The 17,671-nt window shown below is 43.0% G+C and overlaps 1 protein-coding gene across 1 annotated transcript in view; it reads left to right on the plus strand.

The window, feature by feature from the left end:
* Nucleotides 1-1,446: 1,446 nt before the first annotated feature.
* PTN (pleiotrophin) overlaps nt 1,447-17,671 on the plus strand; it is a 127,159-nt gene continuing 110,934 nt past the window's right edge. The window contains exon 1 of the mRNA XM_090043317.1: nt 1,447-1,738. Coding sequence (XP_089899443.1) covers nt 1,506-1,738 — 233 coding nt within the window. The 5' untranslated portion in view covers nt 1,447-1,505. The remainder of the gene's footprint in view (nt 1,739-17,671) is intronic.

Here is a 17,671-nt window from a genome sequence, read left to right on the forward strand (position 1 = left end):
AAGGACTTCTTAGCTCATTCCTCTGGAAACAGGAGGAGAACCTGAACTGGATTTCTGCACTAACTTGGAATAGGGACGATTAGTTTGGGCCCCAAAAAGACAAGCTGCAATCCAAATGGTATGTGCCTTTAAAAGCAAGAAAATAGACTCACACGAGAATTTAGGAATGATAGAATATGCCCAGGTTTTGGAAAGAGTCCACTACATTTTCAATTAAATTGTGGACTGTGGAACATTCTTATTCAGCAGATGTAATGAAACTAAAAGTTGGAAGAGCTAGCCTCTAAAATGCAAGCCTTGATGTAATTCCAGCAAGAAATGGAATTAGATGTGTTGAAATTGCATGATAAAAGTTGGTTTAATATTATTGTCAGCCTAACTGGAAATTAAAAGCATCTGACATCTTTTTCTCCCCGCCACACACACACTTCCAGCTCTCTTTTGCATAGTCAGGAGATTCAGATAGAGCTGGACTCAAAGCCAGGGAAATTAATGTAAACGTTCCCTTCTACATGCAAGGGCTTTGAATCAAGCCCCTGATGCCAAACAGGGCTGGTAAGTATTTGCCTTTGAAACATCTGAAAGGAGTGGGTGTCCACTTTGGCCATGGTGCAAACCCCCTACACGCTGTGCTGGTATGAGAGGAGAGATGTCAAGTCTTAATTTTAAGTTCATCTCTGTGCTGGTATCAGAGGACAGATGTTAGCCTTTTAAGTTCATCTCTGTGTGTATATTGCAAGGGGGTGGGAACTGAATGGGGCTTCAAATGTTCACTTTGCTCCCAGGGACTTCCTAACATGGGGGCCAACGGTGCACTTTTAGAGTGGCCATCACAGAGGACAATCTGGTTTTCCGCTACTCTGTCCTCTACCTACATGAAACCCCACGCCTTTATGTCCTCTATTCTTCTCTTCAAGAGAAAAATCGAGAACATAAAGGCCTCCGGTTCCGTATCAATAGAGGACAGAGGACAACCAGAGCATCCTCTATGATGGCCACCCTAGGCACTTTGCAGTGCTGACCCTGGAGCTCTGCCTAGCAAGGCTGAGGGGAGAAATGTTACCCTGAGAGAGGGGAGAAATGTCACCCTGAGAGAGGGGACAAGGCTCTTTGGGTCAATGGGATCTCTTCTCTTAGCCCAACTAAACAGAGAGCACGAAAACACCAGCAGGGTCTCCCCGTGACTGAAGAATGGTGTTTGTCTCCCAAAGCTTGCAGAGAACAATCTTTCCAGCTATTCAGCTGGTCTAATAACAGAGATCACATCTGCCCAAAGAACCGTGCCTGTGTCCTTAGACACAAAACACCCTCCGGGGAGGATTTTTTTTTGGTTTTGGACAGAGCCTGCTCCGTCCCCAGAGCCCGCAGCTGAAGTGGCAGGGGCGGGATACCAGCAGCGCCCGAAGCCCTCCTCCAGCCCCTCTCCCCTTCCCCTTCCTTCAGCCCTGGTGGGAGAGCCTGCCCCTTGAGTGACCCGCTTTTCATAAGCTCCCCCGTCGGATCACATGAGTGAGAAGTGCCGCGGCTCTCCCCGCCTGCCTCCTCCCGCAGTCTGCGCTCGGGCGAGTGGCGGCGCGGATCCGGCTCCCCCGCCCCGAGCAGAGCGCTGCGCTGCGCTGCGCTGCGGAGCCCGGCAGGACCCGGCGCGCCGAGCGGGAGCGGCCCCGGCCCCGGCACCCGGCGCTCGCCTCCCTCACCCGCCGCGGCTCGAGGCGCACGGGGGCACCCGCCTCTCCAAGTAAGTCCGAGCGCCCCGGCCCGGGCACAGCGCGGGGCTCCCCGCCGGGCACGGGCAGGGGCAGGGGCAGGGGCAGGGGCAGGGCTCTCCTCAGGGCACTGAACAGCAGGCAGGGAAGGCGCTGCCTTGCTTCGACGCCCTCCCCATGGCAGCGCGAGGGTCGCTTCCCCGCGCAAACTTTGCTTCTCCTGCTCCATGTCCCCCCCGCCCCACGCCTTGGGAGAGAGCCCCCTGAAGAAACACGCACACACATGCACACACAGCCCCCCTTGGGAGGGAGCTCCGTGAAGAAACACACGCACATTTGGGAAGGAGCTCCATAGAGGAACACACATACACACAGCCCTCACTTTGGAGGGCGCTCCCTGAAGAAACACACGCACGCACACATATGCATACACACACACATGCACAAGCAGACCCCCCCCTTGGGAGGGAGCTCTGTGAAGAAACACACACACATTTGGGAAGGAGCTCCATAGAGGAACACGCACACACACACACAGCCCTCACTTTGGAGGGAGCTCCCTTAAGAAACACACATATGCATACACACACACAGAGCCCCACTCCCCCCCTTGGGAGAGAGCTCCATGGAGAAACACACATGGATGCACATATGCACACACATCCACATCCACACATGTGCACACACAGATCCCCACCCCGCCCCGGGAGGGAGCTCCATGAAGAAACAGACACACGCGTACACACACACATGCACACACAGCTCTCCTCTGGGAAGGAGCTCCACAGAGAAACACATATACACACATGCACACACACACACATGCACATTGCACACCCAGCCCTCCCTTTGGAGGGAGCTTCCTGAATAAATGTCCTGCCCCTCCCTCCCCCCCTCCCCTGGAGGGGGCACCCTGAAGAAGCCCCCAGAGGCCAAAGGGAAGCAGAGCTGGCTCCAGTGGGAGTCTGGCCCCCCTTCGCCTGTAAGGGAGAAGGGGTGCTGGGACATCCCCATGCCTCCTCCTCCCTCCCTGGCCCTGCTCCAGAAAGGGGTCCTGAGGAGTAGTTTGAGGACTCATAGGATAATGGAAGAGATCCATGGTCTCAGCTCAGGGTGGATTTACTGAAACAGCCACTGGCTACAGCCTTGCTTGGAACAAGGACAGATCCTTACGTGGAAATCTTAAAAAGCTCCAGGGGGAGAAGCGGTGACTTCACGGGCTGGGGAAACACAGGTGGGATTTTGGCCTCATCTATTCTGCGCATAAGGGGTGCTCCAGAGGACAGAAGGGCAGCAGTTATAACCCCCCCTTCCCCCCCTTTCACAGTGGGTAGCTAGCTAGAGACTTGTACTGTGCCAGAAATACCATAACTTTGATCCCCAGAGAAACAGGGGCAAACCGTACCCTTGGATAAGCCCTTTCACTCTGATTTTCGTGGCATGGAACATCCTCCGCCTAGAGTCGCATTTGGCCCTTGCTTTGCTGCTGCTCAAAAAACTAACTCTAACAATGGTTGCTTTATTGCTTTTTTGAGCTGTTGTCATTCCTTTTATTAGAATCTTTGTTATGTCTTGAAGAAAGGCTGGGAAGACACTGCTAAATTCTGCTCTTAATTTTCTTGCTGCGAAAACAGGGTAACAGTATTGTTGCCCGAGTGAGAGTATAACTTCTTCCATTGATTTAGAGATCATCTTGCAGCTAGTTCACGATTTCATAGCTGGATTCCCTCTTGCCCCCATCCCCCCTTTTTTCCTTTCAAAATTGGGCTACTTACATGCAATGGGGAACTTTTTATTTTTTGGAGAGTCCTCCTGCGCCTGTTGCTTACTGTCTACCTGATGTCACCCTCTTCTGTTTTGGACATCACAAAGGGTTGTGTTTCAAAGATGAATGAATGCGTTGCTAATAAACACATCATTAATGGAACATCTTAAAGCTGGAATCCCATCAGGGATTAAGCCTGCCACCATGTCTGTTGGGCCTTGTTTATAAACTCTGTAGAACTGTTGCACTGTATATAATACCTTTTCCTGAGTGAGTATCTGGCAGTGCTGGGCAGATGAGGCTATTCTAACTAGACTCCATTAGTCTGAATCAAATGGTCCAGGTGGAAGAACATATTATCCAGAGGTCATCAGCTCTGACACATGCTGCCTTTCCTTTTATTCCACTAGAGCTTTGGTTTGGCATTGTTACAGGCCTGTTACACACCAGACATGTGCCCTCCCCCAAAAGTCAAGCTTTGCAAATTTATTCAAATGTGGGGATTACTGTAAGGGGACTCAATATTTAATGGATCTCTTGAATGGTGCATTAGAGCACATGTGCAGTGGGAATTTTACTTGGGGTTTATTTTAAACAGGCCAAAAAAAGTGGCAAAAGTGAACAGTGTAAAATTGAAATACCCATCAAGAGAAATTGTCCAAAAGAAGTCCCCCCACATGAAAGAGATCATGTATGTTTATGGCATAAGAAGTTGTTTGCTGTTGCAATAGAGAGAAGTTTGGTGGAAGTGAAAGAAGGCGGCACTGTGGAATTTAGTCACTATCCCTATGTCTATGTGTATCTCTATGTGTGAGAGGGAAGAGTAGAAAAATTATGTCTCTCTGGAGTGAATCTGAACTAAACATTGTATCCGGGGACTGAGGCAGCTTTTACTCAGAAGAATGTCTATGGACTTTAGTGGGCTTTGGAGTGGGCTTTTGGATAGAAAGGTGGGAAGGAAATTTGCTGCTTTCTTTAGCATGGGTGTGTACACACGTGAGCCAGAGAATTTCATAGTTCATAGTAGTTAGAGACTTGTTTTTGTTTTTTTAGGTATTTTACTTAAGTGCATATGAAAGCACATACATACACATACAGATGCTGCTTTTGTTTGTAAACCTGGTCTGGCTAAAAGAAATAAATGCTACAGACTTCTGCAAGCATAGTTCTGTATGTCAGGGGTGCGATTTGTAACTCTTGTAACTGTGCTGGCAGAGACCCTTGTTTTTCTCATGGATGGCTTTACTCTAGTGCTACAAAGCACACCGCTGCTGGTGTTATACCTCCATTCACAACAGTACAATATAGCAGTATTCCTGCAGCAGTAAAATGATATAAGCTCTACTCAGTAAAGTTTTGCAAGTATGGAAACTGCCCCTTTTCTAGGGGCATCTGCCTGCACAGCTGTGTCATTTATTGATCGTGGCTCACCACACCTCTGATAGCTGTGCTGGCCATGGTCTAGCTATGTCGATGTGTCCTTATGGACATTTTTCCACTGTGGCAAATGGTGCCAACAGGGGAGTGCCTATTACTAGTTTGGATATTGTTCCTTGGTTGACATGAGATGCATTGCATGACTTCTAGCAGCCTGCTTTCTACCATGGTATGATGGAGACTTTACACAGGTAGGTGGAAGAACTGCTTTCATACAAGAGCTCTCAGAGTGTCCTAATCTGACATGTGCTATTAAATTTTAGAGAATTTCTTCCATGCCTTAATGGGGATATGATTTACAAAAAGAAGCACAATTTACAATTTGGGCACTGTGGATTAAGCTGGCTTTGCTCAAGGAGGTGGCTTTTCTTCTCAAGCCACCTCCCTTGCCTCTCTTCCTAATAAGATGTGGTGTTTTCCATGGGAATAGGTCCATGAATAACACTGTAAGTCTCACTTCGGCATGTATGACCATCTGCGGATTAGTGCATCAAAAACATTTTAGGACTTTAACTGAGGAAATCTGTTTATTTCAAGCTTCTCCATAACAAACCATTCAAAATGCTGTCTTTGAACAAACTAGGTCAGTGTAATGCACACACAGAGTGTTCCTCATATGTTTGGGGTGTCTTGCATTCAGTCTAACTATATTTCTGGTATGCTTGTCCCTGATTTATCCTTCTTGGACTGCCTTGTTCATAGGGAGCCTATGCAGCAAATTTACTGCTGGAGGTCATTCTCCATTCTTGGCATCTGTAGCAGCCTTAAGCATAAATTTCAGCTTCATTTTCTACCCAGTCAATATCCCTGAGTTTCCATGGTGCCCTCAGTCTTGTGTCTACATATTGATGTCTGACAGGAATATCATTCTGTGTTGCTATATATACTTAGTAAAACTGTCAAAGCCATTTAGGATCTGTATTACTAATTTATATCCATATCCTGATATTATTAGTAGTTGTTAAACTTTGGCTGATAGAATTGGCTACATAAGGAATCAACAGCAATAATAAACTTCAGGCATGGCTCATGGAATTTATGTTTTTGAAATGAGCAAAATAGCCAAGTTTTAGTTAGCCTGAGTGGTTTAGAACCAGCTGGCCATAATGGAGTTTTTGAAAACACCTAAGCTGTAGTGGCTCCCTTGTCACTTAAGTGTGTTTAAAAGGTTATCCATTGTGTCTGTCTAAATGCATAGAATTCTTAGAGCTGGTTTGGTTGAAGTAGCTGAGTGTGCATTACAAAATAGGTGTGAGCAGAGTTAAAGTGTGGAAGTCTGACATCAGTTGGAGTCTTTCTATAAAAAGCTTTGTTCAGAAGAAGCTCTCTAATAAAAATAGGGAAAAAATTAAGATAAGCTATGGCCATTAGAATGCAGATGCTTGTCTTTTAGTAAAATAACCTACTTTAACAATAATTTTGTTGCAACTCTGGAAGTAGTACAACAAACTTTTAGAAGTGTGGTGGTGGTGAAATCTTCTGATACAAGGAACACTTTTCACAGTGCCATTAATTATTGGGGGGGAGCTCCTAAGCAAGGAGTACTGCTAGCATTGCAATGTTTGCGCTCATATCCTTAGTCATATTGACTTGAAGGTGGAAGGTACCCTGGGATATTCAACTAAGGACATTTACTCCTTGGTGGTGAAATTTGCTAGCCATAGGATAGTGGAACTGGTACTTTGAATCAACTTTATGTACACAGAATAAGTTGCTTGCATTTTATTCAATGTAGTGGTAATATTAAATTGAGGCTAGTCTACTCCAAGAAATGTTTCATTTCTTTTCAAATGCAGTAAATAACACGACATTCTAGAACATCAAGACTGAGAAAGTATTTTCCATTATAACCAGTGTCCGGCTCCTGTGTCTGTCAGCAACAAGGTTTCAGTTGCTGATCGTCACTTGTCTCAGTTTGATTCTTTGCAGTTTCATACCTTTAGTGGAGTTTGTGAATTTATGAAATTAGAAAGGGTGACTTTAGATGATGATAAGCAAGTACTGTAACAGAAACAGATAAACTTTTAGCAAATGAGATTCAGATTTTATATAGGCATCCAAGTATTAATGGGTTTACTAGTAATAAATAATGAAGGAAGAGAAATTCAGATATCTAGGAAAATTACATCTAAACAGTTTCCAAGCTGCTGTATAATGGCTGGCCTGTATAATAGTATTTACAGAATTCAATGTGTTAAGTTACTGTTGGGGTTGGATCTCTTGTAATTAGTATCTTGAGGTCAGTAGCATGATTAGGGTAAAGGAGATTTTAAGATTAAGGAAACTACATATCTTTTGATGTGATCTGCAAGGATTTGACCTTCTATTAGCTGAGATTGACATCTCCTGGGGAAAAAATGTCTTCAATCACAATATCTTTATGAGAATGACCTATTTAATGAAGTTAAGAGCTAGCAATTGGTGTCAATCTTGCTTACCATGTACTGCTTACTTCAAATTGCCAGCAAAGGTCTTTCTGTATTGTCAAGTTCATTAGTAGGTTTCAGCAGCCTTTTCAGTACTGTAAAAGATTCCCCTATTTTGTTACCTGCAATGTTGAGGAGACTTATGTCCCAAAGTAAAAGTTGTTCAGTACATTGATGTGACATGCTGTTATATGGCAAGGGTAATTTTTCTTAACCAGAATTAAGTGACTCTACACAAATCATGATATGCCATGTGCTATTGTGGGAGGAGGGAGGCAACACATTTGTACTTCGCTGGTGATACCAAAGTTCTGTGTAAAAGTGATTCTGGATACAGGATGTCTCTTTGGCCTCATCCCTTCTTTGTTACCCTGTTCTAGTGGAATCTAGTTTTGAATCATATAGCTCTAGGAGGTGAGTAGAGCTGCTATTTCATTTTGGTTGATGGATAATGTAATAATTCTGAGTGATTCAGTTTGCGGGGAAATCCATTTGCTCAGCAAAGAAGAGACTGGTGTGTTGATGTCCTGTGAGAAAACAGTTTAAGTTTTGCTGTTATCAGCAACACCAGTGATAGTCTGGGAAAAGTGTAGAGTTACAGTAATATTATTTGCTTCAGGATTACAGGGGCTTCAGAAATCATGTCTGGAGAATTGTAGGGGTTGGAGCCCTAATTAAGCAATCCATTCCTATTTAGCAAAGCCCTATACCAGAGCTTCAGTTTCAATCAGGGAACAACTATTATACTGTTTATACTGAACCATCTTGTCTTATGCTTTGGTTTTATTTTGGTGTTACATGCACACTGGCATTAATTCACATGACTGTTTGAGATGGTCTTTTGACGGATGTTTAAATGATACTCAGCTTTGATTATACAGTTATGACAACAGTTTTGGTTTTATACCTATCGTACTTCAGGCATCCAAAAATGCTATACAACATATGTAGGTACTGCAGTGAAAATATAGGAATGACTGTATACAGGCTGTCCTCAACTTACAATGTTTCGAGTTACAATGTTTCGCCCTTACAACATTTATAAATTGACACCCTGTTTCAACTTTATGTCTAAACTACCTTGGACACTTTCTTTAAGAAAGCAGACAAGACTCCAGAAAAACCTGCAGCCAAGACTCCTGAGAAGACTCCAGCCAAGAACCCTTCAAAAAGTCCAGCAAAGTCACCTCAAAGAAGTCCTTCCAAATCAATATGATTGGTATTTACAATATAAATACGTGAATGTATCTATATTGCTCCTCTATAATTGATCAAGTACACCATTCTGGGGTATTTTGGGTGAAAATAGGGTATCGGACCTTGGTTCAGGAATCAATCCCCCATTTATAACATTGTTTCTTATGAGAAAATCGGTTCCGAGTTGCCACATTTTGACTTAAGACATGTTTTTCAGGAACCAATTGTGTCCTAAGTCCTCCAAGGACTGCCTGTACTCAGCATTAGTTGTCTCACATCATAGGACATGAGTGTTTCCATTACTGAAGCACCCAAAATATGCTAGGTGCTGTCTACATATACACGAGGATGCAGTCCTTGTCCCTGAAAGCTATAGCTTATAGTTAACAAAAAGTAGCTGAAGGATGAGGAAAACGTTCCAGTGTGTAAATAAAGCAGGCAGAGTGATAAGTGACATTTTTTAGTTTCACAACATACAAAATACTTGGATACAGGCCAGGTGTATGAACTGCCCCATGCTATCCTCCCTAGACAGTCTTTCTGGTCTTTTGAAAGGAGGAATTATGTCCATTACACAGTGTTCATTAAACACACATTGGGATTATCCTTCAGTCTCTTTCAGAGAGTGACATATGAAGAAATTTGGGAATAATATCTCATCAGAAGAATGGGACTTCTTAACAACATGATACTTTCCTTACAGTATTATGGCACTGCACAGTCTGTGCTGGGTATGAGCCCCATGTCTTGCCAGGGGCGATGGTTTCTGCTCATGTGTCAAGATTGCTACCAACTCTATTAGAATTATTTCCCTCTTTTCACTGGGTTGGAACTGAATATTCAAGTCCTTACTTCGGGGCAAAGCTTATACTACAGTGTTTAGTGAGTAAACACTGTAGGATTCAGCCTATAATTTTGACAGAATATATTCTTTGTTTTATTGACATTGGTTGATAAATTATTCAAAATTAAGTTACATAGGTTCGTAACAAATTGTAGCTATCATTTTAGCAGCCTTGCCTTACTCTTTTTCCATCACTCCTTTAAAGTCAGTGGGATTACTAGTGGATTGTTGTGCTATTTAGTAAGATTAAGGATACTAGAACCTGGTTCAAATCGGAGAACGAGCTTCCATTCTTATTGACATCCATCTTGCTAGCAGAATGGAATTTCTCTGTCTCTTCAGTTAAAACCATAAACAATACTTATCCAGAAACTGTCTTCCACCAAGAATAAATACAAATAATGTGATCCCCTTGCTTTGGCTACCCAGCAAGGGTTAGCCTTTGCTTTTTTGAGGTAAAAAGCTCCATTTGCCACCTTAGTGACTCAGCTTCCCTTTTGGTGCTGTGTGAAAGCCCCCTGAGATGTTCTGATTGCCTCCCACTGGCTTGTGCCACCTGACTGGCTTGTTTATTTGGATTGCTCTGTTCCCAGAGGTCACAATGATGTTTTTGTTTGTGTGAGAGTCTTTTGCTTCTATTAGCAGCCTGGCCTGGTGCAGCTGAGCATACAATGGGGAGCAACGGGTGAAAAAAATTCTACTGATTTTTCCTTTCCCTGCCAACAGAAAGATTTTCAGTAACCTTACAGGCATCCCAAATCCTAGATCCATCTGTATCACACTTGTTCAATGCTATTTTTGAAGACTTGGTCCTTTGCCCCAGATTTCTTGCCTGCCTTGCATATTGTCAGATTTGCTTTTGCTAATCTTTATAACAGATGTTTAAGTAAAATGATAATTTGGCAGATCAGTGATTTCCCCCCCCACATGGTTTGTAAGGTATCCCTTTCTGTCTGGGACAGCATACCTTTTACACTGCAGTCTCTATTTTAGGCCCTTTAGGCAGCAGAGAAGGAAAGCCTGACTATGGACCTAGTTATAATCCATGGTTCTGTGGCCAATTTTACATTGGCCAGAGCTCCACAGAATCCAGAGGAGCCAGGGGGTTGTCTTTAACATTTCCATTGGTAACAATATTTAACAATTAAATATTTACAATATTTAATATGTAACAAAAGGGGCCAGCTGGGGATTTATTGAGCACCTGAAAGAGAGTGAAGCTCAGAGAAGGGAGTGGCAAGGGAGGTAGTTGTTCTCCATCTATACTTGATGAAGAGTTTCCCTGTGCCCAAAGAATATCCAGCTGGGGAAGTGCATGCGTGTGTGTGTGTGCATACATGCACATAGGGGCAGGGAGGGAATAGGTGGTAGGGGGATTCTACTCCCTTTCTGTGTACCTTCTGGCATTCATCTGAATTTTGGACTAGTATATCTTGGATATGTGTTTGTATGGTTGTAGGGGTGTGTGGATAGAGGGTATTTAGGAAAGACTTCTCCTTCACAAACATAGGCCCAAGTCTATGCATTTCCTATGCATTGCCATAACTTTGAAATAAATGGGACTAATCAGAGGGTGTGTCTACACATGCACATTTACTGCACAGTAATTGAAATTACTGCACAGTATGGGCATGCATCTACGTGTGCATGCCTGTACTGCACAGGAAATATGGTGACTTATGCCGACTTGAGTGTAAATTTGATACCAATTAGGCATTGATTTATGCCTAATTAGTTACTGTGCAGTAATGCATGTGTAGCCATGCTACTCCCTAGTAACCCAAGGGGTCTCCTGCCCAGCCACTAGGGGGCCAGCCTGAGCCCAATCCCAGGGCTCCTGGCTGGTCATCTCTCCTGGCTTCAGTTTGGGACTAAAGTTAGTCCCAAGTGCTGGCAGTTATGTGGCCAGAGGATGGAGCTCCCCCTGGTGGCTGTAGGGGCACATGACAGGCTGCTCTGTCCTGGGACTAAATTTAGTTCCAGGTTGTCTGCATGTGTAAATGCCAGCTTATTCCTGTTTACTGCACAGTAAATTACTTCACAATAAATTTAAGCTGGTGTAAATGCACATGTAGACATGTCCATCATGTATAAACCTTTAGCCTGTGTCTAAAGTCTTTGCTGGATTGGCAGTTTACATGGTAAGATTTTCTAAGCACAACTGATCTGATTCAAAATCTGTGTGAGTGTAGCAAGTTTCTATATCCATTTCCACTTTCCTTCTCCAAATAAAGTTGTGTAGGAGAAATCCCCGTGATAAGGCTTGAGGTTTTGGAGCAGTGAATTCATTGTGGATCTTGGCTTCACTTACCATCTTCCCTAGGATGCATTCAAGCATTTCAACTCCCCAGGCAGCTTCAAACAGCTGCCCATTTATTTAAAAACAAAATCAGATAGCAAGAGAAATGGTTTTCTCTGCCTCTGAATATAAACCTTGTGTCACCTTCCATTCTGGGATTATACCTGTTGAGGGCTCAGCATGAGTCAGTTGCAGCTTTTCTATTCCTTAAATGTCATGGTCAAGACTGATATTTCACAGGGCCTTGTTACATGTTGCACTTTGAGCTGATCAAATGTTGACTGATGTTAGTGTTAGCTTGAGTTTGGAGCAGTCACACAGTCAAACCAACAGGGGCCTTGAGGACTGAACGGTAAGAATCCCCTGCCCCCCGATCCTATTCAGACTTCCCCCCTGCTTCCTGCCCCATGGGGCTTCCCCTGTTCTTCCCCTGCCCCCAGGGCCCCCCTCCTGTTTTTTGGGGATCTTCCTGGCCCCAGGGCTCTCTGATACCCCTGGGCTTACTTTTGGCTGCTGCTGGGGTGCTTCTCTTCTCTGGGTTGAGCCCAGCCCAGAGAGAAGGGGTGGCAGGGGTCAGTGAGTTCCCTTTTCCTCCCCTCCCTTCTCCACCCACGTACAGTGTTGGCAGCCAAAAGTAAGCTGGGGGATGGTGCGGGAGCATGAGCAGAGGTCTGGGGGGTGGGGAGAGCAAGCCTGAACTGTGGGGGCAGGAGGCAGCAGGTCTGATTAGGGCTGTTGAAGGTGGGGGAGGGAGGCGGTGGGAAGTGGGCCTGATCTGGGGCAGCGGGAGAGGCAGGGTGGGTGGGGCATTTATACTAACGTGTAGCCTAGAATGGCTACATGTTGGTGTAACACAGGTTGGATAACATAGATGATATGAATTATTCTTAAGCCACCTAAACAGTGCTTAAAACTAGGTCCACGTGCTAGTGTGTGGACAATCCAGGGGTTAAGAGCTCCAGGGGTCACCTAAAATTAATATGTAACAAGGCCTATAGTCTTACAGGTGTAAAACCAGAATCTCTTGTTCCAGAAATAGGCAGAGGTGAGGATTCTCAGCCTTCTAGTGTTCCAAACTTTGCTTTTACCTCTGAAAGGGGCCAGAGTATTGGAGTTTAAATTTAAACATATTTTGTACATCTGGTTGAAATGGAAACATCCTGTAAATGGTTTTTTTTTTTCATTTTTAAACTGACTGCAGAGGTGGTGAACATTTTGACATGAGAAAAAAATGGGGGTGAATCTGGAGGAAAAGTGTGAATACCTTTCCTCTTTTGATGAGATCACCTACCACAGTATAGAAAAGTTATTTTAGGTATTTTTGAAGTTTTATTATTCCCTTTGATCTTTGTCCATTTGGACTGATAGTAATTACTGATATGCCTGTTTGTTTTATGGTAGAATTGCATGAAAAATGGTTCTGATGATTTTTTTTTTAAACTCTCTTGCCATACATAGGTAAGCAGATTTACAGTCATTTGCACTGACAGAGAGAGCTATTGAGAATTACTGGAATTAGAAAATTAGCATACAAGTAAAAGAATAAAAATATAAATATAATACACTACAGAATGTACTTTGTTCAGTTAATTGACATGTACTATAATTTAGTTTAAATTATTTATGATTACACACTGTGGAAAGTATTCCTATAATTGGAAACAACTGATTTTTGTATGTTAATTGTAGGGTGTAGGGTTAGTGAAGAGTTTTTTGAGGGAAAAGTGTGCGTGTGTGTGTGTGTGTTTTAGGTGTACATACATTACATGTCTATCTTCTATTTTGCTCAGAGATTGTTTAAATTATCAATAAACTGGAGAAACATGATTTGTAACACAATGTCCCATTTTCCTGTATAATTCTCAGTTGCAAAGAGTAACTTGAAAATGGCAAGCCAATCTCTTCTTCACACTGATAGTTTCTACATAAACAGGTCTAATCCTATGTTGGATTTTATTAAGCAAGCAGTATTTTCTGTTGGGAGTGGTCAGACAGTTTCTATTTATATTTTTGATTGACTATTCAGGTTTTCCAAAAAACACTTGCCAAAAGATTTGGTTTTCCATCAGGAAAAATGAAGCTGAATTATTTTGTCAGTTTTTTATTGTATAGATTTACATTGCTCCCTATCCAGAAAGGCTCACAGCATCTTACAGTAATAGACAAACAACTCGCTAGAAACAATAGACTCCCCAGCACACCATAGCACTTTAAAACACTATCCCACCCGTGCCACTCTGCTACCCTGCCTGTTACCCAGGAAAGCAGCCCCAACTATGCTTCCAAAGCCCCATTCACATCTTGGTGCTCAAAGTTACCTCCCACTCTCCTGTCTTATGTCCAGAGAAGATTCCCTAATGACCCTCCAAAGCCCATACCCCCATCACGTACAGAGGGTCTTTGGCTATCCCTTAAAATTCATAAATTTTTCCCTTCCCCAACAAGCAACATTAAATTTAAAAAAATTAGAGCAAAATAATGGAACGACTCTGCTTCCATCCCTGCCAGAGCATAATGTTACAAAAGCAGCTCAACCAGCCTGAAATACTTTGGTTTGCTAAACCCAGTATTTCTTCTAATTGGAATTGTAGTTTGGATGCTTCATGCTTCTATTGCCTCCTTTATTGGCTCACGTCTCTACCTGGATGCAGTTATATAGCAATACGCTTAAGCATTTTATCTGAGTGACTTCATGCTGCCAGTCCAGCCAGAGACCCTGGCCTATATAGGAGAATGGGAGCGCAGTATAAAGGAATTAGAGCTTGTCAATAATTGAGTAGTCTAATTAATTAGAAAAACATTTTGTCAGACTCACCATTCTCATGGGTGTTAACAGTAGCCATATGAAGTTCATGTTTCCTGCTGTCCATCTAAATTTCATACTGAGTCATATGAATGTTTAGAGCACTAATGGAGAAGCAAAAGAGGAAGAATGAGCAGGTGACCTCAAAAATGAGTTTGAGCTCCTGTAATTTGCAGGCTAGCTTCCTTCTATCCTCTCTGATATGATGTGTGCATACATATATTACTTCCAGATCTAACTTTCAGTTGGATCTCTCCTCCTAAATTTGCAGCCCCCCAATGCCTCTCATTTTTAGTGTTTTCTACAAGCTTTCTTTAAGTTCCAGTTCAGCCTGACACTTCAGCATATGTTTAATTTTAAGCTTGTGCTCAAGATCATGCCTATTTAGTAGGTTCCTTACACATATGTAAGTTAGAGAGCTATACTTATTATAACTTCCATATTTTGTTTTCTTTATTACACCTTAATATTGTAGCAGCTGTATTTTTATTAGGATTAGAAAGGCACTTCCATATAGGTAGATTATTTCATAATGGTCTGTTGTGGGCATTCAGTTACCTAGTTATTTTAGTTTTTTGGGGGGAGTTCCATAGTTGCTCCAGTATTACACATTTTTGGGCATCTTACTCTTCATTTCCTATTTTAGATTCTTAATAAAACTATTGAGCAATGCTGGACCTAGTACTGATCTTTGGGTTCCCATTTTATATTGTAATCTTTTTCTGTGCTAAGAAGTGGTTTCTTTTTGTACCTTTTAATTTTTAACTGATTTGAAAACCATGACAGGACTCTACCTGTTATTTTATGGCTCCCAAATTTCCTTTGTAGTCTCTAATCAGATAAGTTTTCCAAAACCTTTTGAAAATCAAAACTCACCAATCTGTTTTTCTTTAGGATAACTCTTCTAAAGGATTCTTTTGTGTTGGAGAGGCATGATTTATCTCTGTAGAAACCATGATGTTTTATGCTGTTCTAGTTTGTGTGGCTTCTTTGCCAATCTAGATACTTTGTAACTGCCTTTTAATAACTTCTCAGTATTTCCCTGCAGTATTGGAATGCAGTTCGCTGTTGTATCGCAGTTTAATTTCTCAAGTTTTTCCCTCGCCTCTTTTTGGATAACTTTGTCTGACAGGGCAGCCTCACCTCCTCTACCTGTATAACTGTAGGGTATGTATTTCTCCTTGTGCTCTGAACTGAAGACTGAAGTAAAGAAATCATTTAACTTCTGTGCAATCTCTTTATCTTTTCTGATTTGCTCCCTTTGTATCACAGTAGTCTGCTAGACCCACCAACTCTCTTTCAGGGCTTCCTATTTCTGATGTACTTAAAGAATTCCTTATTACTTGTCACTCCATATTTGCCTCTTCATTTTTCAAATTTGCTCCCAGCACTCTTAATCTCCATTTTACTTCTCACCTGCCAAAGTTGTTCCTTTCTATTAGTATCACTAGGGCTAGATTTCCATTTTATTTTTTAGGATTTTTTTTGGTCTGAATACATTCTTATTCTCTGTTTTAACACCCTCCTTTCCTTGGTTTGGGATATGTAGAGTCAGTGACTGTACAAAGAACATTCTTAAAAATCTCTATTGTTAATTCTGGGGATTTTTATTTCCTAGTGAACTTTTCAGGCTTCTTTCACATAATCTCTTGAAAAATCACCCCCAAACCAAATACCTTTTCATATTTTGTGGTACAAGACTTAGTAATTACTTCATTAATACTATATAACTAAGTTTACCTTAATTACTTGGGAGAGCTGCATAGTTCAGTCAGTAGGGTGCTTGGCTATACCCTGAAAGGACCCAGTTTTGATCCCAGGTAAGGTGGTGGGTTTCCACTCATTAGGCACATCCCAATGAATGCACATGTGCAGGGGAACAGTGCGTTTCCCATGCAATAAATAGCAGCGGTACATATTTGCACCATTGTTATTTGTCCCTGGGTATGCCCATGCATACATGCTCCAGCATGTAGCAAAGTGACCTGGGTCAGCTAGGGGAGGCTGGAGCCAGCACCTGTGCTGGCTCCAGCAACCATACTGAGGGGCTTGGGGGCCTCCTGGGACAGCAGTGGTGCCAAGTCAGTCACTCAGAGTGTGGCCCTGGCTGGCCAAGCTCCCTTTCTGGTAGCACATGCTGCTGTCATGTGATCTGAACTATATTTTTCAGTGGTGTTTGTTTTTTTGTTTTTTGTTTTTTTTAACATCGGGATCTCCTGGTGTCAAGAAAACTTACCACACTGCTATTTAGCAGCATGGTGAATGAGTGCACATGCACCACATATGGTTTGCAGCATCTCAGACTATTTTGAGGTGCCACAAATTGTATGTGTATGCTTGTTGGGATGCGTTCATTGGGTGCATCTACACGTATGTTGTCTTATTAGTTCTGCAGTAAAGTGTCACCATCTACACATGTGCCCATATTAGGGCACAGTAAATCAACTCTACCATAGGATAGCATTATCCAGGACTAGTATCCCATAGTGGAGTAATTTATGCCGCCACAACACATGTGTAAATGGTGACTGGGGTTGGCTGGTAAATGGTGTAAATGGTGACAAGGGTGCTACTGTATGAGGGCTGCCTGCCGGCTAGCTCTGCACTATAGCACTCCTGTGCCCCAGCCAGCCTCTCCACTGCTCAGCGCCACCATCTGGAGCCTGGGGCTGACTCCCTGGGCCTCCTGCCAGCCTGGGGCTGCTCCACCCTGGCTCAAATTGCTGCCATCTGGGGAACACATATAATTGCTATGCCTGGGAGCAGATGACTCTGGTGCAAATTGCATTGGAGTTTATTGAGTTGGGGTAGATGCACCTATTGCATGTGTAGATGCACCCATTGTTTCCAATTGCTTGCATAGCCCGGAAGCCCACCCAACTCCTATCCAGTGGTTAGCAGCAGCTACCTGAGAGGGGTAAAGAAGGCTGGAGTATGGTGCTGATAATAACTCTTCCTTCTCTCATGCCAAGATTAAAGCAACAGTGGAGCCCAGCCTCAATGACCTGTAAACAGAACACCACCTATTACTTAGGAGTGGGAATTTCAAAGGAGCCCAGTGGTGTTAAGTAAAATAAAATAAAGTTAAATAAACCTTGTCTGCCTAAATGCTGTTGTTATTCTTTGAGAGGGAAACACTTAACTTTAGAATCCTTTGAAAAATCACACTCAGTTCAGCTTCACTTAAGAACTGA

This window comes from Crocodylus siamensis, chromosome 4 (genome assembly GCF_052110815.1).
Source record: "Crocodylus siamensis isolate JL-2025a chromosome 4, ASM5211081v1, whole genome shotgun sequence".
Lineage (NCBI taxonomy): Eukaryota > Metazoa > Chordata > Crocodylia > Crocodylidae > Crocodylus > Crocodylus siamensis.